General features: G+C 46.5%; 1 protein-coding gene across 1 annotated transcript in view; it reads right to left on the minus strand.

The window, feature by feature from the left end:
* GAS2L2 (growth arrest specific 2 like 2) overlaps nt 1–24,820 on the minus strand; it is a 67,952-nt gene that overhangs the window by 18,434 nt on the left and 24,698 nt on the right. Inside the window, exon 4 of the mRNA XM_069757267.1 lies at nt 22,799–22,906. Within this exon, the coding sequence (XP_069613368.1) occupies nt 22,799–22,906 (108 nt within the window). The remainder of the gene's footprint in view (nt 1–22,798; nt 22,907–24,820) is intronic.

Here is a 24,820-nt window from a genome sequence, read left to right on the forward strand (position 1 = left end):
ACCAAAAGGGTCAGCACCCCGGCCACAGGACTATGTGTGGTCAGGACCCCTTTGTTTGTACATAGTTGCCCTGGTTAGGCCTAGTAAATAAACCGCCAGCATGGCCGAAGATTAGGCCCACCAACAGAGAGTCCCGTAGCCACGCCCAGGAACAAAGGAAAAATGGGTTGGGGTGGTTCCCACCTAGGCAACTCAAAAGTCCGGAGGGTAACACCAAAAGACCATTGTTACCCCCAGGAACTTAATTGGTCAATCCTGACTGTTTGGTTTTTGTAAATTTTTATATTTTTGAAACTCTGTAACCCTTTTACTATTGTTCACCTGTTTACATGTTTTCTTTTGTTTCCTCAGTCCAGAAGTACTGAATTGTACTGTGGGGAAAGTTTCACCCCAGGAGTCCGTATGCCACAATGGTATTGTCTTCCTCACGGGGAGGTGATGTCATGCCTGGAAACAAGGAAGGATCCCTTAATCAGATAATACTAACATGCAACACCGTCCTGACTCCAGACCAGAAGGGGGAGCTCTAAACCTGGTTTCATGGGAACTTCCCTATATATTATGGCTGGAGGAGGAGTTAGCAGGCCAGTCTGTAGGAGACAGTGAGGGGAGAAGGAGCCCAGGAGGAGAGAGAAACTGGAGTGGAGCTGCGACTGGGCTCCCTCCAGATTCAAGCTCAAGAAACCGGAGGCCGGAAGTCCGAAGTTGTGGGGGTAACTGTATGCCCCACAGCAGAAACCAGCGGGCAGGAGATTCCTAGTCTACTGGCCTAAATTAAACCCGAAGGCACAGCAGCAGCAGATTAGAGCCTGAAGTCACCACGAGAAGGGACACCTGTAAAAAGACTCGAGTTGCCTGTCATGCGGGTAGTGTCCACCTAAAGGGACAGAGTGGGAGAGGATCTTGTGGGAAGGCTCAGGCAGCAAGGGACTGAGAATACAGCACAGTAAGGAAGGCTTCCAACCCCACCTGGCTAGGGGAATTCCGAATCGCTTCCAGGCTGCCCGGATTCCAATAATCACCTGTAACCTGTAACTGAACGTTATCACTAAGAGGTAAAGAGATTGCAACCCTGTGTCCGCCAATTCTTTTCTGCACTTCACCATCTATCATTTTTACCAACTGCATCGGGAGCCCTGGGGACTAAGCTCTACCTGTGGGGAGCTATACCACTGCTGCTGCAATACCATCATCCCCAGTGGACCCCTTTAAGCAGTGTCGACCATCCCTGGCCAAGTACCACAGGTGGCATCACGAACACCTGTTAGACTTTATTCCCATTTTCATTAATCCCCTTATATTGGACACCCAGGGCCATGGACCGGGTCATTGCCACTGTGACACATCCCTTTAAGAACTGGCCCCGTTTTGAGTACCCCACGGTCCTAGCGGGCGCCCCACATAAAGTCTAGATCACGTGAAGTAATTATCCCGCTCTACTCCTCCTTGGTCAGGCCTCATCTGGAATACTGTGTCCAGCTCTGGGAACCATATTTTAACCCCTTCCCGACCTTTGACGCATACGCTGCGTCATGAAAGTCGGTGCCATTCCGACCCATGACGCAGCATATGCGTCATGGAAAGATCGCGTCCCTGCAGGCCGGGTGAAAGGGTTAACTCCCATTTCACCCGATCTGCAGGGACAGGGGGAGTGGTAGTTTAGCCCAGGGGGGGTGGCTTCACCCCCTCGTGGCTACGATCGCTCTGATTGGCTGTTGAAAGTGAAACTGCCAATCAGAGCGATTTGTAATATTTCACCTAAAAAACTGGTGAAATATTACAATCCAGCCATGGCCGATGCTGCAATATCATCGGCCATGGCTGGAAACACTTATGTGCACCCACCACACCCCTCCGATCGCCCCCCCAGCCCCCCGATCTGTGGTCCGCTCCCCTCGGTCCTGTGCTCCGCTCCCCCGTCCTCCTGTCCGCTTCCCCCGTGCACCAATCACACCCCCCGCGCTCCAATCAAACCCCCCCGCACTCCGGTCCCCCCCCCCGCACACAGCGACCCCCCCCCCCCGTGCTCCGATCCACCCCCCCGCACAGCGATCCCTCACCCCGTGCTCCAATCCTCCCCCGTGCTCCAATCCTCCCTCCCGTGTTCTGATCCACCCCCCCCATGCTCCGATCCACCCCCCCCGTGCTCCGACGCCCCCCCCCGTGCCCTGATCTCCCCCCCCTTATACTTACCTGGCCGCCCGAGGTCCGTCCGTCTTCTTTCCTGGGCGCCGCCATCTTCCAAAATGGCGGGCGCATGTGCAGTGCGCCCGCCGAATCTGCCGGCCGGCAGATTCGTTCCAGAGTGAATTTTGATCACTGAGATATAACCTATCTCAGTGATCAAAATAAAAAAAATAGTAAATGACCTTTGTCACCCCCATAGATAGGGACAATAAAAAAATAAAGAATTTTTTTTTTTTTCACTAAGGTTGGGGTAAGAACTAGGGTTAGGGGTAGGGTTAGGGGTAGGGGTAGGGTTAGGGGTAGGGTTAGGGGTAGGGTTTCGGTATGTGCACACATATTCTGGTCCTATGCGGATTTTTCCGCAGCGGATTTGAAAAATCCACAGTGCTAAACCGCTGCGGATTTATGGTGGATTTACCGCGGTTTTTCTGCGCATTTCACTGCGGTTTTACAACTGCGATTTTCTATTGGAGCAGTTGTAAAACCGCTGCGGAATCCGCAGAAAGAAGTGACATGCTGCGGAATGTAAACCGCTGCGTTTCCGTGCAGTTTTTCCGCAGCATGTGTACAGCGATTTTTGGTTCCCATAGGTTCACATTGAACTGTAAACTCATGGGAAACTGCTGCGGATCCGCAGCATTTTCTGCAGCGTGTGCACATACCTTTAGAATTAGGCTATGTGCACACGGTGCGGATTTGGCTGAGGATCCGCAGCAGTGTTCCATCAGGTTTACAGTACCATGTAAACATATGGAAAACCAAATCCGCTGTGCCCATGGTGCGGAAAATACCGCGCGGGAACGCTGCGTTGTATTTTCCGGAGCATGCCAATTCTTTGTGCGGATTCCGCGGCGTTTTACACCTGTTCCTCAATAGGAATCCGCAGGTGAAATCCGCACAAAAAACACTGGAAATCCGCGGAAAATCCGCAGGTAAAACGTAGTGCCTTTTACCCGCGGATTTTTCAAAAATGGTGCTGAAAAATCTCATACGAATCCGCAACGTTGGCACATAGCCTTAGGGTTGGGTTGGAATTAGGGTTGTGGTTAGGGTTAGGGGTGTGTTGGGGTTAGGGTTGTGGTTAGGGGTGTGTTGGGGTTAGGGTTGTGATTAGGGTTATGGCTACAGTTGGGATTAGGGTTAGGGGTGTGTTGGGGTTAGTGTTGGAGGTAGAATTGAGGGCTTTCCACTGTTTAGGCACTTCAGGGGGTCTCCAAACGCAACATGGCGCCACCATTGATTCCAGCCAATCTTGTATTCAAAAATTCAAATGGTGCTCCCTCACTTCCGAACCCCGACGTGTGCCCAAACAGTGGTTTACCCCCACATATGGGGTACCAGCATACTCAGGACAAACTGCGCAACAATTACTGGGGTCCAATTTCTCCTGTTACCCTTGAGAAAATAAAAAATTGCTTGCTAAAACATCATTTTTGAGGAAAGAAAAATGATTTTTTATTTTCACGGCTCTGCGTTGTAAACGTCTGTGAAGCACTTGGGGGTTCAAAGTGCTCAGCACATATCTAGATAAGTTCCTTGGGGGGTCTAGTTTCCAAAATGGGGTCACTTGTGGGGGGTTTCTACTGTTTAGGCACACCAGGGGCTCTGCAAACGCAAAGTGACGCCCGCAGACCATTCCATCAAAGTCTGCATTTCAAAAGTCACTACTTCCCTTCTGAGCCCCCACGTGTGCCCAAACAGTGGTTTACCCCCACACATGGGGTATCAGCGTACTCAGGAGAAACTGGACAACAACTTTTGTGGTCCAATTTCTCCTGTAACCCTTGGGAAAATAAAAAATTCTGGGCTAAAAAATTATTTTTGAGGAAAGAAAACGTATTTATTATTTTCACGGCTCTGCGTTATAAACTTCTGTAAAGCACTTGGGGGTTGAAAGTGCTCACCACACATCTAGATAAGTTCCTTTGGGGGTCTAGTTTCCAAAATGGGGTCACTTGTGGGGGGTTTCTACTGTTTAGGCACACCAGGGGCTCTGCAAACGCAACGTGACGCCCGCAGACTATTCCATCAAAGTCTGCATTTCAAAAGTCACTACTTCCCTTCTGAGCCCCCACGTGTGCCCAAACAGTGGTTTACCCCCACACATGGGGTATCAGCGTACTCAGGAGAAACTGGACAACAACTTTTGGGGTCAAATTTCTCCTGTTACCCTTGGGAAAATAAAAAATTGCGGGCTAAAATTCATTTTTGAGAAAATAATTTTTTTATTTTATTTTCATGGCTCTGCGTTATAAACTTCTGTGAAGCACTTGAGGGTTCAAAGTGCTCACTACACATCTAGATTAGTTCCTTTGGGGGTCTAGTTTCCAAAATGGGGTAATTTGTGGGGGATCTCCAATGTTTAGGCACACAGGGGCTCTCCAAACGCGACATGGTGTCCGCTAATGATTGGAGATAATTTTCCATTTAAAAAGCCAAATGGCGTGCCTTCCCTTCTGAGCCCTGCCGTGTGCCCAAACAGTGGTTTACCCCCACATATGGGGTATCTGCATACTCAGGACAAACTGGACAACAACATTTGTGGTCCAATTTCTCCTATTACCATTGGCAAAATAGGAAATTCCAGGCTAAAAAATCATTTTTGAGAAAAGAAAAATTATTTTTTATTTTCATGGCTCTGCATTATAAACTTCTGTGAAGCACCTGGGGGTTTAAAGTGCTCAGTATGCATCTAGGTAAGTTCCTTGGGGGGGTCTAGTTTCCAAAATGGGGTCACTTGTGGGGGAGCTCCATTGCATAGGCACACAGGGGCTCTCCAAATGCGACATGGTGTCCGCTAACAATTGGAGCTAATTTTCCATTCAAAAAGTTAAAAGGCGCGCCTTCCCTTCCGAGCCCTGCCGTGTGCCCAAACAGTGGTTTACCCCCACATATGAGGTATCGGCGTACTCGGGAGAAATTGCTCAACAAATTTTAGGATCCATTTTATCCTGTTGCCAATGTGAAAATGAAAAAATTGAGGCGAAAATAAATTTTTTGTGAAAAAAAAGTACTTTTTCATTTTTACGGATCAATTTGTGAAGCACCTGAGGGTTTAAAGTGCTCACTAGGCATCTAGATAAGTTCCTTGGGGGGTCCAGTTTCCAAAATGGGGTCACTTGTGGGGGAGCTCCAATGTTTAAGCACACAGGGTCTCTCCAAGCGCGACATGGTGTCCGCTAACGATGGAGATAATTTTTCATTCAAAAAGTCAAATGGCGCTCCTTCCCTTCCGAGCCTTACCATGTGCCCAAACAGTGGTTTACCCCACATGTGAAGTATCGGTGTACTCAGGAGAAATTGCCAAACAAATTTTAGGATCCATTTTATCCTGTTGTCCATGTGAAAATGAAAAAATTGAGGCTAAAAAACTTTTTTTTGTGAAAAAAAAGTACTTTTTCATTTTTACGGATCAGGATCAATTTGTGAAGCACCTGGGGGTTTAAAGGGCTCACTATGCATCTAGATAAGTTCCTTGGGGCGTCTAGTTTCCAAAATGGGGTCACTTGTGGGGGAGCTCCAATTTTTAGGCACACGGGGGCTCTCCAAATGTGACATGGTGTCCGCTAAAGAGTGCAGCCAATTTTTCATTCAAAAAGTCAAATGGCGCTCCTTCCCTTCCAAGCCCTGCCGTGCGCCCAAACAGTGGTTTACCCCCACATATGAGGTATCAGCGTACTCAGGACAAATTGGACAACAACTTACGTGGTTCAGTTTCTCCTTTTACCATTGGGAAAATAAAAAAATTGTTGCTGAAAAATCATTTTTGTGACTAAAAAGTTAAATGTTCATTTTTTCCTTCCATGTTGCTTCTGCTGCTGTGAAGCACCTGAAGGGTTAATAAACTTCTTGAATGTGGTTTTGTGCACCTTGAGGGGTGCAGTTTTTAGAATGGTGTCACTTTTGGGTATTTTCAGCCATATAGACCCCTCAAACTGACTTCAAATGTGAGGTGGTCCCTAAAAAAATGGTTTTGTAAATTTCGTTGTAAAAATGAGAAATCGCTGGTCAAATTTTAACCCTTATAACTTCCTAGCAAAAAAAAATTTTGTTTCCAAAATTGTGCTGATGTAAAGTAGACGTGTGGGAAATGTTATTTATTAACTATTTTGTGTCACATAACTCTCTGGTTTAACAGAATAAAAATTCAAAATGTGAAAATTGCGAAATTTTCAAAATTTTCGCCAAATTTCCGTTTTTATCACAAATAAACACAGAATTTATTGACCTAAATTTACCACTAACATGAAGCCCAATATGTCACGAAAAAACAATCTCAGAACCGCTAGGATCCGTTGAAGCGTTCCTGAGTTATTACCTCATGAAGGGACACTGGTCAGAATTGCAAAAAACGGCAAGGTCTTTAAGGTCAAAATAGGCTGGGTCATGAAGGGGTTAAAAAATACATTGTAAAACTGGAGGAAGTTCAGAGAAGAGCTACCAGGATGGTGAGCGGACTGCAAAGTATGTCCTACGAGAAAAGCTTAAAGGATCTGGGAATGTTTAGGTTTCAAAAAAGAAGCCTAAGAGAAGACTTAAAGGGAAGGTGCCGCAATTTTGTTTTTGTATTAAAAATGATTGTTTATATAAACAATTATTTTTTAATACAAAATCATTTTTTTTAACTTTAATATATTTTTTATTATTAATTATTTTTGCAGCCACTGGGCGCCGCCATTTTGCTTTGCAGCAGTGTAAGGCTTCTTTCACACTAGCGTCGGGCCCGGCCCGTCGCAGTGCGTCGGGCCGAGGTTACCGACGCTAGCGTTGCCTCCGCCGCACAACGGGTGCAGCGGATGCTGCTTTTCAGCGCATCCGCTGCCCCATTGTGAGGTGCGGGGAGGTGGGGGAGGAGTTCCGGCCGCGCATGCGCGGTCGGAAAAGACGGTCCGTCGGCTGCAAAAAATGTTACATGGAACGTTTTTTGCGGCCGACGGTTGGCCGAAAAACGGCGCAACCGTCGCGCGACGGTTGCGACGTGTGGCAATCCGTCGCAATGCGTCGCGTAATGTTAGTCAATGGAGAAAAAACGCATCCTGCAAACACTTTTGCAGGATGCGTTTTTTCTGCAAAACGACGCATTGTGACGGATTGCAGTTAACGCTAGTGTGAAAGTAGCCTAAGAGTCCCAGCAGGACACTTACACTCTGCTGCCCTGGACATAGGAGTCTGCGGTCGGCGTCCGACCCATTAGCTACAATTATAAACTGCTCTCTGCTCTGATGTGGCCACGCCCCCTGGGCTGTCCCCACATCACAGCAGAGGCAGGAGATCGGCACCATCTTGCCTCAGCCCACAGTGGAGTGTACCTGACTGTGAGCTCCACTGTGACTGAGAGCTGCTCCCCTCACACTGTCAGCGGCCGTTCCCTGTCCTCTGCTGCCTGGTGTGTGGCTGTAATCCCTAGAGAGGGTGAAGGAATGCTGCCGTCTGATGTCCTCTTATCTGGAGCTGCAGAGAGGTAACAGAGGGGGATGGGGGAGGCTCTGTGCTGCTCCGACCTCACTGCAGCTCCTCACAGGACATCAGACCCTGCATCTATCACTGTACTGTGCTGAGCCAAGTATCTAATCCTCTCCTGTGTGATAGTGTCTGCTGAGCCGTGTATCTAATCCTATCCTGTGCTGACCTGTGTATCTAATCCTCTCCTGTGTGATAGTGTCTGCTGGCCCCTGTATCTAATCCTCTCATGTGATACTATGCTGAGCCATGCATCTAATCCTCTCCTGTGTGATACTATGCTGAGCCATGCATCTAATCCTCTCCTGTGTGATACTATGCTGAGCCATGCATCTAATCCTCTCCTGTGTGATATTATGCTGAGCCATGCATCTAATCCTCTCCTGTGTGATACTATGCTGAGCCATGCATCTAATCCTCTCCTGTGTGATATTATGCTGAGCCATGCATCTAATCCTCTCCTGTGTGATACTATGCTGAGCCATGCATCTAATCCTCTCCTGTGTGATACTATGCTGAGCCATGCATCTAATCCTCTCCTGTGTGATACTATGCCGAGCCGTGCATCTAATCCTCTCCTGTGTGACACTATGCTGAGCCATGCATCTAATCCTCTCCTGTGTGATACTATACTGAGCCGTGTATCTAATCCTGTCCTGTGTGATACTGTCTGCTGAGCCGTGTATCTAATCCTCTCCTGTGTGATACTGTCTGCTGAGCCGTGTATCTAATCCTATACTGTGATACTATGCTGAGCCATGCATCTAATCCTCTCCTGTGTGATATTATGCTGAGCCGTGTATCTAATCCTATCCTGTGTGATACTGTCTGCTGAGCCGTGTATCTAATCCTATACTGTGTGATACTATGCTGAGCCATGCATCTAATCCTCTCCTGTGTGATATTATGCTGAGCCGTGTATCTAATCCTGTCCTGTGTGATACTGTCTGCTGAGCCGTGTATCTAATCCTATACTGTGTGATACTATGCTGAGCCGTGTATCTAATCCTATACTGTGTGATAGTATGCTGAGCCGTGTATCTAATCCTGTCCTGTGTGATACTATCTGCTGAGCCGTGTATCTAATCCTATACTGTGTGATACTATGCTGAGCCGTGTATCTAATCCTATACTGTGTGATAGTATGCTGAGCCATGCATCTAATCCTCTCCTGTGTGATATTATGCTGAGCCGTGTATCTAATCCTGTCCTGTGTGATACTGTCTGCTGAGCCGTGTATCTAATCCTCTCCTGTGTGATACTGTCTGCTGAGCCGTGTATCTAATCCTATCCTGTGATACTGACTGCTGAGCCGTGTATCTAATCCTATACTGTGTGATATTATGCTGAGCCATGTATCTAATCCTCTCCTGTGTGATACTGTCTGCTGAGCCGTGTATCTAATCCTATCCTGTGATACTGACTGCTGAGCCGTGTATCTAATCCTATACTGTGTGATATTATGCTGAGCCGTGTATCTAATCCTCTCTTGTGTGATACTGTCTGGTGAACCGTGTATCTAATCCTCTCCTATGCACTCCTCTCCCCCCTGCATATCTTTCCCCATTGCACACACAACTCAATGCGTGCGATAACAGGAGCTGCGGGCGTCATGCTGTATTATGGCATTATGTGAGATCTATATGACGGTATTATGTGATCTGTATGGTGGTATTATGCTTGATCAGTATTGTGAGAATTATATGGTGGTATTGTGTGTGTGATCTATATGGCAGTATTATGTGAGAACACTGGCAGCATTATGTGTGATCTATATGGCAGTATTATGTGAGAACACTGGCAGCATTATGTGTGATCTATATGGCGGTATTATGTGAGAACAATGGCAGCATTATGTGTGATCTATATGGCGGTATGTGAGAACACTGGCAGCATTATGGGTGATCTATATGGCGGTATGTGAGAACACTGGCGGTATTATGTGTGATCTATATGGCGGTATTATGTGAGAACACTGGCAGCATTATGTGTGATCTATATGGCGGTATGTGAGAACACTGGTGGTATTGTGTGATCTATATGGCGGTATGTGAGAACACTATGGCAGTATTATGTGTGATCTATATGGCGGTATTATGTGAGAACACTGGCAGTATTATGTGTGATCTATATGGCGGTATGTGAGAACACTGGTGGTATTATGTGTGATCTATATGGCGGTATGTGAGAACACTGGTGGTATTATGTGTGATCTATATGGCGGTATTATGTGAGAACACTATGGCAGTATTATCTTCAGAAAGCGGACCCATTCTATGGTGGTTCTGGCTGAGAACCTGCACGCGGGTCTGGGGTAATAGAGGGGGCAGCATGACCTCCAGTTAGGTGTAGTCAGGGGAAGGCTGGTGAGGCAGCTGAAGAGAAGCATCTCATTTTTATCGTTACTATATGGCTACATTTCCTTCCCAGCGTCATCCCAGACTGCGCCTGTCTCCTCGCTTTCACACATCGCCAGGACAGGATGGAGAAGACAGGATCTGAGGAGGGGAATGGGGTCTGTATGCAAAGTCTGGATCAGAACAGGCCATCAATCCGCAGAAATGTTTCCTGGATTTCTGTGGAGCAGACAAGCAGATGGTCCATCCATGTGTATAAAAGACAGCGCTCTATGTACAATCCCTGGCTGCTCCGCGCACCGAACAGGGGGCCCCCATAGACCAGCACACTGCTCTCCTGAAATACTCTGTGTGGCTGTCACCCTGCTCCCTCCACCACATATCTCCCAGAATCCTTGCTGCCTGCCATCCTCGGTGACTACTTGTCAGTATAAGGTTGCTTTCACACTAGCGTCGGTACGGGCCCGTTGCAGTGCGTCGGGTCGACGTACCGACGCATGCTGTGAAAGAAATGTTCGACGTGGGCAGCGGAAGCAGTCTTACGATGCTTCCGCTGCCCCATTGTAAGGTCTGGGGAGGATGGGGCGGAGTTTCGGCCGTGCATGCACGGTCAAAAATGGCGGACTCGACGCACAAACAAACGTTACATGTAATGTCGGTAATGTTAGTATATGGGGAAAAAACGCATCCTGCAGACAACTTTGCAGGATGCGTTTTTTCTCCTGAACGACGCATTACAATGTACAGCCAACAACGCTAGTGTGAAAGTAGCCTAAGGCTGCCGTCCACTATCAGTATTTGGTCAGTATTTTACCTCAGTATTTGTAGCTAAAACCAGGAGTGGGTGATAAATACAGAAGTGGTGCATATGTTTCTATTATACTTTTCCTCTATTTGTTCCACTCCTGGTTTTGGCTTACAAATACTGAGGTAAAATACTGACCAAATACTGATAGTGTGACGGCAGCCTTACTCTGCAGTCACCAACAAAATGGCTGCTCACGGGGGCGTGGCCTAACTGCTGATGGAGTAGGTCACACAGAGTGGGAGCTCCGTGTCCAGGAATCCTAAAGCGGCTCTTATCTACCTCTCCGGCGCCCTTCTGCTCCTCCTCGATCTTGATTCCGGTCCCTGGTACGGTGGTGAGTGTATGGGGAAATCCAAAACGCGCTCCCGTGACCCCACCAGGAGAATTCCTGACTTCTTTGCGGCCTCCTCACAGCTACCGCCGGAGTCCAAGATGGCGCCGCCCTCCCCCAGATCTTCCCGCTCTTCACAACGCAACGCTCAGGCGTCGCAATCGAGCGCTGCAGCGTCGCATTCAAGCGGAGCAGCGTCGCATTTAGGCGGAGAGGCGTTGCATTCAAGTGGTACAGCGTCTGATTCGGCTGATGGCCCGGTGACTGCTTCTCTCCTCAAGGGTTTGCTGGGAGACCTTAGAACCTCCATCCAGGAAGATATACGCACTATGCTGGCTGAACTGAGAGGGGAGGTGGTTGAGCTGGGTAACCGCACTGACCGTTTGGAACGCAAAATGGCGGAGCTGGTCTCTTCTCATAATGAACTTTGGGACGCTCATGAGACCCTGCAAATCATGGCCACTAAAACCCATGCTAAAGCCTTGGACCTGGAAGATAGGTCCAGGAGAAACAACGTCAAACTGAGAAGCATTGAGGAATCTGTCCTGGCGGCGGATTTGAAGATATTTCTGCAGGAATTTATGGCCGCAGCTCTCCCGCAGTTGGCCCCAAAGGACATTATAATTGACCGCGTGCACAGGATCCCTAAACCGTCTGGCCTGGGGCCCTCCATCCCGAGAGATGTCCTGGCACGCATACACTTCTTCGAGATGAAGGAGGATTTTCTCCAGGCCCTAAGGAAGGGTCCAGCTCTTCCTGAAAGATTTGCAAGCATCTCCGTCTTTCCAGATCTCTCCCCGGGCACGTTGGCTCTACGGAGGGCCTTTGCCCCCTACACTACCATCCTCAGAGAGAAAGGCATCCTGTACCGCTGGGGGTTTCCTACCAAGCTCCTCATCCGTAAAGATGGATCAATCACCACCTGCCTGACTCCGTCACACGCAGCTACTGCTTTCACCAAATGGGGATTCTCAACTCCGGACTCTCCGACCGCCGTGACCCTTCCTAAGCGTGGAGCGGGTGGAGGTCTCAGGGCCCGCATCACACCGGACTGGGAGGTGGCCTGAGCCCACTGCAACTTTGGTTCCTGGCCATTTTCCCGCACGGATTCATTTGGTTTTCTTTTTTCTTTTTTTAAGCTGCGTTGGTTCCTCTCTCGAGAGTATCCGCAGCATTTGTTTGCCCCATAGGTGAATTGTTTTCCTGATTCTCACCTCTTGGACTCAGGGTATCCCTGATGGACCTCGGTCCACTGGTTGACTTGTTGTATGTCTTGTTTGCTCCCCTTTTTCCCCTTCTCTCCTTCTGGTCCCCCCTTACTTACTTTTTTGCCACAAGTACTAGACTCTTTTACACAGGTTATTGGTGTCCTGAAGTTTGCAAAACTGTTTACATGTTCTCATTATGAGTATATCGCTGTATTCAATTAATGTTAATGGTCTCAATTCGCCGGACAAGAGGTCTGTGGTATGGCGTCAGTTGGGTAAATCCCGTCACGACATTCTGTGTCTTCAGGAAACACACCTACTGGAATGTGATAATCTCAGAATGCAGTCAGGCTTATACCCGCATCAATTTTTTGCCAACGGCCCGTCAAAAAAGGCGGGAGTAGCCATTTTTTTCAGTAGGTCCAACGCCTTCCAGCTGGTTCGCTCCATAGCGGATCCGTTGGGTAGGTTTATTGTGGTCCTATGCCTCATTAATAACGCCCCCTATACCATCGCCTCGATCTACGCCCCCAATGTAGGGCAGCTTAGGTTCCTGGAGGGGGTCTTTGAAACTTTGCGTGATATCCAACATGGTCATAAACTGATTGCCGGTGATTTCAATGCTCCAATGTTTAGGGACTTGGACTGCTCTGCCTCTTCCCTGTCAAGATGCGAAGCAGGTCCTCTGACTAACTCTTTTAACCTGCATGATGTCTGGAGATATTTGCATTGCGGCGAGAGAGACTACACGTTCCTGTCTCCCAGGCACGGTTCCTATAGCAGGATTGATTTTGTGCTGGTAAATGACGTGGCTCTCCCTCACTGCATTTCAGCAGATATAGGCAGTATCACATGGTCAGACCATGCCCCGGTGTCCCTTACACTGAGAGATCCCTTGGCTATTAGACCCCCCTTGCACTGGCGTCTCAACCCCCATCTCCTCGCTGACCATTCCAACTCTCGGTGTATTGAGGAGGCTTTGGGGGAATTTTTCACCTCCAATGATACTCCTGACATAGGCGATGACACCCTTTGGTTTGCCCACAAGGCGGTAATTGGGGGTCACTTTATTAAACTGGCGGCAAGGGCCAAAAGAAAGTATAATGCAGCTCTCCAGTCTTCCCTAGATGAATTAAGGCGCCTGGAGTCCGCGCACAAATTATCTCCTACCCCGGCGCTTCTCTCCGACCTCTCCAAAGCACGCATGCATGTTCGCAATTTGCTTCTCCATAAGGCTGAGAGGGCCCTGAGGAAAACTAGGGCTAAATTTTACACAATGGGCGATCGAGCGGGTGCTGTTCTGGCCAGACGTGTTAGGAAGAGAGAGGCTCAATCCAAGATTCCATTTTTGCTCAAGCCTGACGGCTCCCGGGTGTATAATCCGATTCATATCGCGGAGGAATTTGCATCTTATTACTCCTCGCTCTATGACCTCGGGTCTGACCTAGGGATTCCTCAGCCTTCGCGGGAGTCAATTTTGGCGTTCTTGGAGAAGGTTAATCTCCCCTCGGTCACCCAGGAACAGCTCTCCTTCCTAAACTCTCCCATTGTTGAGTCTGAACTCTCGCAGATTGTCAGAGAGGCCAACAAGGGTTCTTCCCCGGGGCCTGATGGTTTTTCTTTTCTCTACTATGCTCAGTTCTTCCCTGCCCTCTCCCCCTACCTCTTGCGCCTTTTTAATAATTGGCTGTCGACGGGCAGTATTAGGGCTGAGGGGTTGGAGGCATCCATAGCGACTCTCCCCAAACAAGGGAAACCCCCAACATCCCCGGGGAACTTTCGTCCGATAGCACTTTTAAACTGCGACGTTAAGATTTATGCAAAAATCTGGGCCAACAGACTGTTCTCGGTTCTCCCTGGTCTCATCCACCCCGACCAAGTTGGGTTTGTTCCTGGCAGACAGACCAGGGATGGCACCAGGCGCCTGATAGATCTTTTGGATGTGGTCGAGAGGGGGAGCCTTCCCAGTGTATTTCTCTCGCTTGATGCCGAAAAGGCGTTCGACAGGGTACACTGGAGTTATATTGAACTCACGCTGGAAAAATTTGGGCTCACCGGGCAAATTAGTAGAGCGGTTATGGCATTATACTCCAATCCCTGCGCGTCGGTTCGTTCGGCAGGATTTAGGTCTCGGACATTTTCTATTCGGAATGGCACTCGTCAGGGCTGCCCCCTCTCGCCTATCATTTTTGCTCTGGTCATGGAGCCTTTGGCTTCCATGGTCAGACAGAGTGCGGATGTTGAGGGAATCCGGGTGGGGGGAACCGAACACAAAATTGGCCTCTATGCCGACGACGTGGTCCTGACTTGTGCCTCACCGTTAGCATCGCTGAACGCGATTACCTCTATTTTAACTGAGTTTTCGGCGGTTTCATATTATAAACTTAATCTGACCAAATCCACAATTTTCCCCCTTTTTCTCCCGGCCCCCCTTCAAATCCAAATTCAATCCCAATACGAGTTCATTTGGGCTCCCCTGGGCTTTACGTACTTAGGCATCAGGATAACTAGGCTGGATAATATAGTTCGTGTAAATTGTGAGGAAACTCTTGCGGAAGTCAGGAAGAGCATGGATCATCTGTCGGGTGCACTGCTCTCCTGGATGGCCCGCATACAAACGGCGAAAATGCTATTCCTACCCAAAATAATGTATCTCTTCCGATGCCTCCCCCTTTTTATCCCTTCGAAGTTTATTTCAGCTTTTCAATCTCTTATAGATCGGTTTATTTGGAATGGGAAACCTCACAGGATTAAGCGTCGGATTATGTCCCTACCGTATTCTATGGGTGGGTTAGGCGCACCTGCAGTGCTTTCATACTATAGGGCGGCGATCCTTGAGCCCCTTAAAATATGGTGGGAGGGGAACTCATGTTTACCCTGGTTTCTGATTGAATCGCATTTTGCCCCCAAAAACTCGCTTAGATTGCTCTTGGAGTTTCAGCTGCTTAAGGTACCTCTAGTTGGCCCTTGTCTCCGTTCTATTAGGAATGCTTCTAAATTGTGGGCGCTACTCAGCACTTCCCATCTAATATTTATGTTTGACTATGTTTCTTTGCAGGCTTTGGAGTATGCTATCGGGCACATTTCTCTTTCCTCCTGGACGGACCGCGGGGTGCTCCGGGTGGCAGACCTTTTCGGCTCAAATGGCCTTTTGTCGTTTGAGGACCTCTCAGGGAGATTCTCTCTTACTGGGTCTGACTTCTATCAATACCTGCAGCTCCGTAGCTTTCTCAGGTCACGTCGGTCATTCGGAGTGCCCCCGCCTCTGACAGAGGACCCGGCTCATAGATATTTCAGACCGGCCACCATATTGCCCCATGGCATCTCCATAATCTATAAAGCTCTCATCTCCTATGGTTCTGCTGACAAGCTCCCTTTCATGACCGCCTGGGAGTCCTCGCTGGGTTTCGAGGCCTCCCTGGAGGACTGGCAATTTGCTATGGTGCACCCTTCCAGGTTCTCCACATGTCTTGGCCACTTGGAGCAGGTGAAAAAAATTCAACTGCATTGGTACTTTACCCCTGTCCGCCTGGCGAAGGTTTTCCCGTCTTCCTCCCCTCTGTGTTGGAAGAAGTGCGGCGCCTTGGGGTCCTCCTCTCATGTATGGTGGTCGTGCCCGCAGATCCGGGTTTTCTGGCGTGAGGTGGAGGCTTTGATTGTCGATCTGACACGTCTCCCCCTTGCGCTGAGTGGTCAACTAGCTGTCCTGGGTATTTCCCTCATGGGTCTCCCTTCCCCTCTCCGGCCCATAATTTCAAATATCCTAGTTGCCGCTAGACAATGTATAGCGAAACATTGGAAATCCTCGGGTCTTCCCTCCAGAGCCGAACTGATCGCCAGAATTGACTTACACTTCTGCTATGAGGTTATCATGGCACAGGATCTATCGAGGAGAACTAGGGTCCTCTCGTGGTGGGATCCCTGGGTGTCCTCGGCACATATATCTCAGTCTGCTCTTGCCCTCATTTAAATCGTTTGCTTCTCAAGTTTTGACACTGTATCTGTGTGTATTATACTGTTCATATTGTGGTCTTTAACTTGGGCGCTGGTCCTTTTTTCCCACATCCCCCTCCCCCCCCCCCCTGTTTACCCTTGTCTCCCTCCCCCTCTGAAGTTTACTGATGTGTTGTTTAACATGTAAAATTTCAATAAATATCTATTGGTTAAAAAAAAAATGGCTGCTCACTGGGTCCCTGAATCTCATCCTCTCTAATCCCTTAGCAAACACCCAGAAGGGGAGGAGAGAAGACATCACACACGTCAGCAGACTCCGCCCATATTTACTGCAGTGCTGTAATGTGAGCTATTTGTACACTAGGTTTTTCTGAAATTTCAGCAGCTGCTCCCCCTAGTGTTTAAAAGTGGAAATTCCAAAACTTTTCAAATTATTTTTCATATTTTACTAAATTATAAACAAATGATAATATTTTTTAAGAACATGTAATCATTAATTCTTTACATTTTTACGATTTCTGCAAAAAAAATTTTTTTTGATGGCACCTTCCCTTTAATAGCTGTCTACAAATATCTGAAGGAACGTCACAGTGTAGAGGGATCATCCTTATTTTGGAGATGTATGGAAGAGACAGATTAGGAAAAGGCTTTGTAGGTTCAGTACAAAATGCAATAAAATGTATGCTCGATTTACATGCAGCAGAAAAATGTGTGTATCTTTTCGCACCTAGGCAAAAATGCAGAATGTTGCCTAGCTGCCTAGCCTTTTTAGGGATTGACACAGTAAGCAGAGATCCCAGAGTAAGAAAAGTATATAACTATTCCTCTATACAATTAGGTAGAAGATACATATTAAATATTAGACAAAAAATTTGATAGTGAGGGTGATCAATGAGTGGAACAGGCTGCCACGAGAGGTGGTGAGTTCTCCTTCAATGGAAATCTCAAACGGAGACTGGACAGACAGAGATAGTTTAGTGAATCCTGCATTGAGCGTGGGGTTGGACACGATGACCCTGGAGGTCTCTTCCAACGCTAACATTCTTATGATGCTATGATTCTACAGTACAGCTTGTTATTGAATTAGACCACACATTCAAATATTCCATTCTGATTGTTTTTGCCACTATGCTGCTTTATTTGATCCATTTATATGGTTGACTGTTTGGCGGGGTGAAGCTCCATTGCAGGCTTCGGTAATTTGTGTCTTTTTCGACTTTTTACTGTTTTCAATTTGTGTTTGCTGTTTTGTTCCAATAAAATGTATTCATTTTCATTTCTGGTGATTACAGTGGTCATATATTTGCTTTTCATATATGTAGGAGTGCTTAAAGGGGTTGTTTACTACTGGACAACATGTTAATGCTAAAGTACTCCAAATATTACAGTAAGAAAAAAAACCACGTACTGAACTCTCAGACTGATGCTGTAACAGCGATGATGGCGCTGTCTCTCCCAGTTGTTACAGGCCATTGTTAGGTCATGTGACCTCTGTAGCCAATGAGTGGCTGTTGTTTGGTGAAGCCTTCACACTTCTATCAGACAGAACCATAAATTCTGCAGATGATCAGAGGCCTCTGATATGAGAGCAGTACAACACCAGTCCAAAGGCATATGTTTTTTATTTGGGGCAATAAGCATTTAAAAATGAGTTGTTCACTAGTCGGAAACCTCTTTAAACTGGATGCCGTTGTAGGACATTGTTAAGGATAGATTAGGTAAAAAATTTGCTGACAGCCTAAATCACACTTTGGACTTGTCAGACAAGTTCTAAAGTCTAATTTTGCTATTAACAAAATAAACCTAGGCAATATATATATATATAACACACAAAAAAAACAAAAGTGTAAAGAGGAAAAAAGGGTCTAACCTACATAGGTTGGTATACTTACAAAGTGCCTAGTGCCTGTGAGGTAGATTATAACAGTGTCACGTTATAATCTACCTTACAAGCACTGGGCACTTAGGTATACTTACAATCTATTTAGGTTAGATCCTTTTTTCCTCTTTGCCCTTTTTTTTGGGGACACCCTTTCGCTTCAGCAATGCAATGATTATAGTTAAGGCTTTCCAATGTATACATACGCACTTTACAAGTAAACTTTTCCCCAGGTTGGAATATGCTTCCAGGCATGCTCAGAAGTAAAAACTGCATCCGTCACTGGATTCTTGCTTTTCACAGTGTGCGCAGGATCCAGTGTCCATAGGCTGCCATTCTGTGGAATGACGTATGCCGCAGGAGGCGTCGGGGAACGTTTTTCCACTGCAGACAAAAAACCTTTCATGGAACGTTTTTTGAAAAGACGAGCCGTCAAATTCTGCAGGATCCAGTGCACAACGGACGAAACGTGTGGCCATCCGTCGCGATACGTCGCTAATACAAGTCTATGAGAAAAGGATCCTGTTTTCTCAAAAAACGACGTATGTCGACGGGACTACAAAGACGGAAGTGTGAAAGAGGCCTGTCTCTCTCTCGTCCCGGAATAGAAAATCCTCCTTCTCCACTATGCAAATTCTGGAGACGCCTCTGTCACAATACTGGAAACGTTGCACACGTTTTACCAATATTTTCTAACATCCGTCGGTATGTCTCGCCGACGCATTGGGACGTGACACTCCCAACGGAAGTGTGAAAGAGTTGTTTTACTCATGCTTGAATCAACCTGTTTGAATTTTTATACCATTATATTTTTTAAGAATATGAAATAAAAATCTATTGTTTTTAAAAAATACTTTCTGCAATCGATCCTAATTTCCCTAAACGATTTTATATTTATGTTTAGGTGAGATTCTAAGAGAGCTTGTCGTAAACTAAGGGGACAGACAGAGGCGTAGTCAGCTCACTGTCTAAGGCTTCTTTCACACTTGCGTCATTTGGAATCCGTCGCAATGCGTCATTTTGGGGGAAAAACGGATCCTGCAAATGTGCCCGCAGGATGCGTTTTTTGCCCACAGACTTGTATTGCCGACGGATTGCGACGTATGGCCAGACATCGCATCCGTCGTGCACTGGATGCGTTGTGTTTTGGCGGACCGTCGGCACGAAAAAACATTCAAGGGAACGTTTTTTCGTACGTCGCGTCCGCCATTTCCTACCGTGCATGCGCGGCCGGAACTCCGCCCCCTCATCCCCGGACTTTAGAATGGGCAGCGGATGCATTGAAAAACTGCATCCACTGCTAACGTCGTGCCAAATTTTCACAGCATGCGTCGGTACATCGCGCCAAAGCTTAGCGACGGACCCGTACTGACGCAAGTGTGAAAGAAGGGTCTAACCTACATAGGTTGGTATACTTACAAAGTGCCTAGTGCCTGTGAGGTAGATTATAACAGTGTCACGTTATAATCTACCTTACATAGATCGTGGGAACTTACCTAGAAAGCCTGGGAGCTTTCTAGGAAATTTCCCACGATCTATGAACATCCAGCAGAGGGCGCCTCACCGCAAATGAAGCTAAATATAGCTCATTGATCTATATTTAGACTCATTCCCCGGGGTTTTGCAGCGAGGAGCAGCCTGCATTAGCAAAGCTCCTTGCTGCAAAATGTTTTAACCCCTTCAGAAGGATTTACATCGTTGGACGTTACAGATCTGCGGAGGGTAAGTATATTGTTGGTTTATTATGTTTTTTCTTTCACAGAACGAGGGTCTTCAGTGACTGGATTGGGCGTAGAATAAAATACTCCAACAACCATTGTTTTTATTTCATTAAAATAATTTTAAATAATGTGTTTGTGTTTTATTTAACCCTTTCATTCAATTGGATTAATAATGGATAGGTGTCATAATTGACGCCTCTCCATTATTAATTAGGCTTAATGTCACCTTACAATAGCAAGGTGGCATTAACCCTTCATTACCCCATATCCCACCACTACACGGGAATGGGAAGAGAGTGGCCAAGTGCCAGAATAGGCGCATCTTCCAGATGTGCCTGTTCTGGGGTGGCTGGGGGCAGATATTTTTAGCCAGGGGGGGGCCAATAACCGTGGACCCTCTCCAGGCTATTAATATCTGCCCTCAGTCACTGGCTTTACTACTCTGGCGGAGAAAATTGCGCGGGAGCCCACGCCAATTTTTTCCGCCATTTAACCCTTTATTTTAAGAGCTAGAACGGCCAAATTTTGCAGATACACACTACTGACATTAGTAGTGTGGAATCTGCAAAAAAAATGGAGAGAAGACATGGTTTACTGTATGTAAACCATGTCTCAAATCATGTCGGGTTTTAGGAAGGAGAAAGAAAAAGCCGGTAATTGAATTACCGGCTTTCAAGCTGTATAGCGCTGGAATAAATATTAATATATATACATATATGTGTCTCACTGACATATATATATACCTATTCTATGTGTACACATTTATTCTACCTATTCTACTGTAAGCTGTCAGTGTGATTTTACTGTACACCGCACTGAATTACCGGCTTTTCTCTCTAACAGCGCTGCATATTTCTCGCAAGTCACACTGCTTGTCCGTGTGAAATCCGTATTTTTCACGCTTCCATAGACTTTCATTGGCGTAGTTCTTGCGCAGTACGGTGACAAACGCAGCATGCTGCGATTTTGTACGGCCGTAGAAAGCCGTATAATACTGATCAGTAAAATACGGCAGATAGGAGCAGGGGCATAGAGAATAATTGTGCCGTATTTTTTGCGAGTTTTACGGACGTAGTTTCTGCGCTCTTACGTCCGTAAAACTCGCAAGTGTGAAGCCGGCCTAACAGCTCCGCATGCCCAAGCCTCAGGTTGGATGGCTGAACTGTCACTCGCTGAGTCAAAGACACAATGACTGGTGGAATCGTGACATCAGTTAGTAGTAGTGAACTACAACGACCACCGTGTTAGCCAGTCCTGGAACATAAGAGTTAGGCCGGGGTCACACTAGTCTGTAATACGGACGAGTGCTATGTGATAAAAAATATCGCATAGCACTGGGACCAATGTTAATCTATGGGGCAGATCTTATTCAGGATCTGAGTGAAATCGCAGCATGCTGCGATTGTCAGCGTATCTCGGCCGAGAATCGCCAATGCAAGTCTATGGGTGCGAGAAATAAACGGATTACACACGGATAATTTTTGGAGAAAAAATTGCATCCTCTCATTGAATACGGATCACTGTTCAGGAAATTTTCTGCTTATCTCGGCCATCAAAAACTGACCGTATTTTTATATGTTGTGTGTGACTCCGGCCTTACTGTTCTGACTAGGGTGGGACACAAAGGTATCCCTGTAGTGGAGGATAAAGGAAATTTGGGACATAACGTGACACTCATGCAGAATATCAATACTATCAATATGCTGTGTCTGTTACATATAAAAAAAAATGTTTCTCTATGATACAGAAGACTTGTATTGAAAGTGTATTGCCTGATATCGATTGTTACATTTCCATTGTAAGGGTATGTTCACACTGGGCATTTTTTGCTGCTTTTTTATGCTAATTTTCAGTTGCTTTTTACAGTACCAGCAAAGCCTATGAGATTTCAGAAATCTCATGCACACACACTGTTTTTTTTATCATCAGGATGTTGTGCTTTGCTGCTTTCTTTGGACATAGAGCATGTCACTTCTTTCAGCGTTTTTGCAACGTTTTTCATCCATTGGCTTGAATGGGTGTTGAAAAAAACGCTGCAAAAACGCAGAAAAAATGCAGGTATCATTATTTGCAGCCTTTTTTCTGCAAAAAAGTAATGAACATTGGCATGGACAAAGAGACACAAGTTAGCCCAAAAAAATGCACCAAAACTCTGCACCAAAAAATGCACCTAAAGCTGTTAACAAGAAACACTGTAAATACCATGCTACGAAAAAATCCCATGGGAGTTAGGGGTTCAATTAGCTGGGAGTGGATACGCAGAAGGTACTGCTGTGCTCTATAGAGTTAATCACTAGCCGTTTGATCACACTTCAGATTAGCAAACATACGTGTTTCACATACCTGTGTGGGAGGGCTTCCAGCATGCGTTGTTAGTGCAGCCAGTACTTGCGGGTCTCTGCAGACCCTTCTGCGACTGCGCAACAGCGGCCATCTTTTTTGTATCTCCGCGTGAATCCAGGGTCGCCGCCGGCCGGGGCGCCTCTGGCTCTACTCGCTTCACATTTTTTCCCTCTACCCATTGCTCCTCCGACAAGCCACACCGGGTATGTGCACACTTGCTTTGGCTCTGCAGAGACCCGCAAGTACTGGTTTTCATACTATCTAATCGCTTGTGACCTAAATAGGGCTAATCAGCAAACCCCCACAACAAGTACACATACTTTGTGGTACCGTAACCAGGTCTTTAGATCTGCGGAGCAAACCTTGCCATCAATGGTCCCTTATACTCTCTTGGTATAATCCAGGCCTTCTATCAGCTGTGAGAAGTATTAGGTCAGGAAGAAAATTTTGCCTCTGGTTGTGAGCTATATTGTTCCCATTGACTAGCTGCCAGATAAAATTATGAAAACGATAAGTAATGTTTAGCATATGTAGTTTCATATCTACTTACCCGAACAAAGATGAGCGTGCTGGATTCCCCCACCCTATATTTTCCTTCAGCAACTTTGACCATACAGAATTGCTCTGGACATGTACATCTGCTTACCAAATGCTGCACCTATTGCAATGAACAGAAGAAACTAAAAATTCTAGAAAGTTACCATTGGACAAGAATAGAATATCAAAGACAGACACTCACATATACAGTAAATCAATCTGCAGCTGGTCTAAGGCCGAGGTCAGACCTGCGAGTGTGATGCGAGAAACTTGAGCGAGTCTCTCGCATCAGTACTTGGCACTCAGGACCGGAGTGTGCGGCTGCGTGTATTTCTATTAGACGAACAACAGTGTATGCATAGGAATTGGGATCACCACAGCAATAATCTTAAAATATCAAAATCTTTATTTGAAAACTATACACAGAAGAGTATTAAAAACACTTAAAAACCCATAACGTAAATTAGGGTGATGGGTCCACAACAATACCAGGTTAAATACTTCTATGTAATATTTCTGTTACATTTATTGTGTGTACTACAGGACGGAGCTGGCAGAGAAATTTTATACTGCAGTACGAACCATTTCAAAAATATAATGCATGAACAGTATTATTTGCTCTACTCTATTGTATGCATTAACAGAACATTCATTCCGGTTATATAATTTTATATATAACAATCTCCCATGTAGAGTCATATTAATGTTAACTCAAATATATCAGTATGAATATCTCACAAAATCATAAGCTTAATAAAGCCCGGGATACAACAGAGTTTAGTAAACCATAAATAATCTGTATTAAATAATGCCAAATGCAATAAACACAGTGCAAAAATTAAAAGAGTGCAACTAACAGAGCGGGGACATATCGCACACACTCATTAACTGATACATTGACCAACTATAATATGGTAGTACATGAAAAGGAATTATTTATATCATATATTGTTCCCTTTACTTCTTTTAATCTCAAGTCCCTGGATATATAGATCCACCCAGCACCATGCAGGCTGTGTTCACCACCGGTTCGTACACATTTTATTAACTAGCACTTGTACCAGGGGTTCAAGACAATCAACATGAACACCCACAGATGTGACTGGGTACAACCAACAGATCATTATTCTACTATTGTGTTGTGTACAGGGCCGGCGTCCGCACACGGCGTACCCGGGCAAGTGCCGGGGCCCTGGCGAGACAAGGGGGCCCATTCAGAGCTGGCGTTAGGGGCAGGCTGCCCGCATGGGCCCTGCCCTGAGGCAGGCATCTGTGGCCCGAGGTGCACGCTAGAAGAGAGGAGGCGGCACGGAGCTCTGGGACTTTCGCAGCTGCTGGAGAGCCGCCCACAATGCATCGCCATGGATACGCAGAGTGACTTCCGACCGTCCAGTGCCCGGAGAATGAGCCGCGCGTCGCCAAACAGGAAGTGTGCAGCACCTGCCACCTGGAGCAAAGGATTGCGGGGGAATGCAGAGCCTGGTTGGGAGGACAAGGTATGGGCTCTTTTATACTGCGTGGCTGTGTTATATACTACGTGGGCTGCTATATGCTACGTGGGCTGCTATATGCTACTTGGGCTGCTATTTACTACGTGGGCTGCTATATACTACGTGGGCTGCTATTTACTATGTGGAATGCTATTTACTATGTGGGCTGTGTTATATACTGCGTGGGCTCTGGGCTGCTATATACTACGTGGGCTGCTATATACTATGTGGGCGGCTATTTACTACGTGGGCTGTGTTATATACTGCGTGAGCTGCTATATACTATGTGGGCTGCTATATACTACGTGGGCTGTGTTATATACTACGTGGGCTGTGTTATATACTACGTGGGCTGCTATATACTACGTGGGCAGTGCTGTATACTACTATGTGGGCAGTGCTGTATACTACTATGTGGGCAGTGCTGAATACTACTGTGTGGGCTGTGCTATATACTACTGTGTGGGCTGTGCTATATACTACTGTGTGGGCTGTGCTGTATACTACTGTGTGGGCAGTGCTGTATACTGCTATGTGGGCTGGGG

This window comes from Ranitomeya imitator, chromosome 3, assembly GCF_032444005.1.
Source record: "Ranitomeya imitator isolate aRanImi1 chromosome 3, aRanImi1.pri, whole genome shotgun sequence".
In the NCBI taxonomy this organism is placed as follows: Eukaryota; Metazoa; Chordata; class Amphibia; order Anura; family Dendrobatidae; genus Ranitomeya; species Ranitomeya imitator.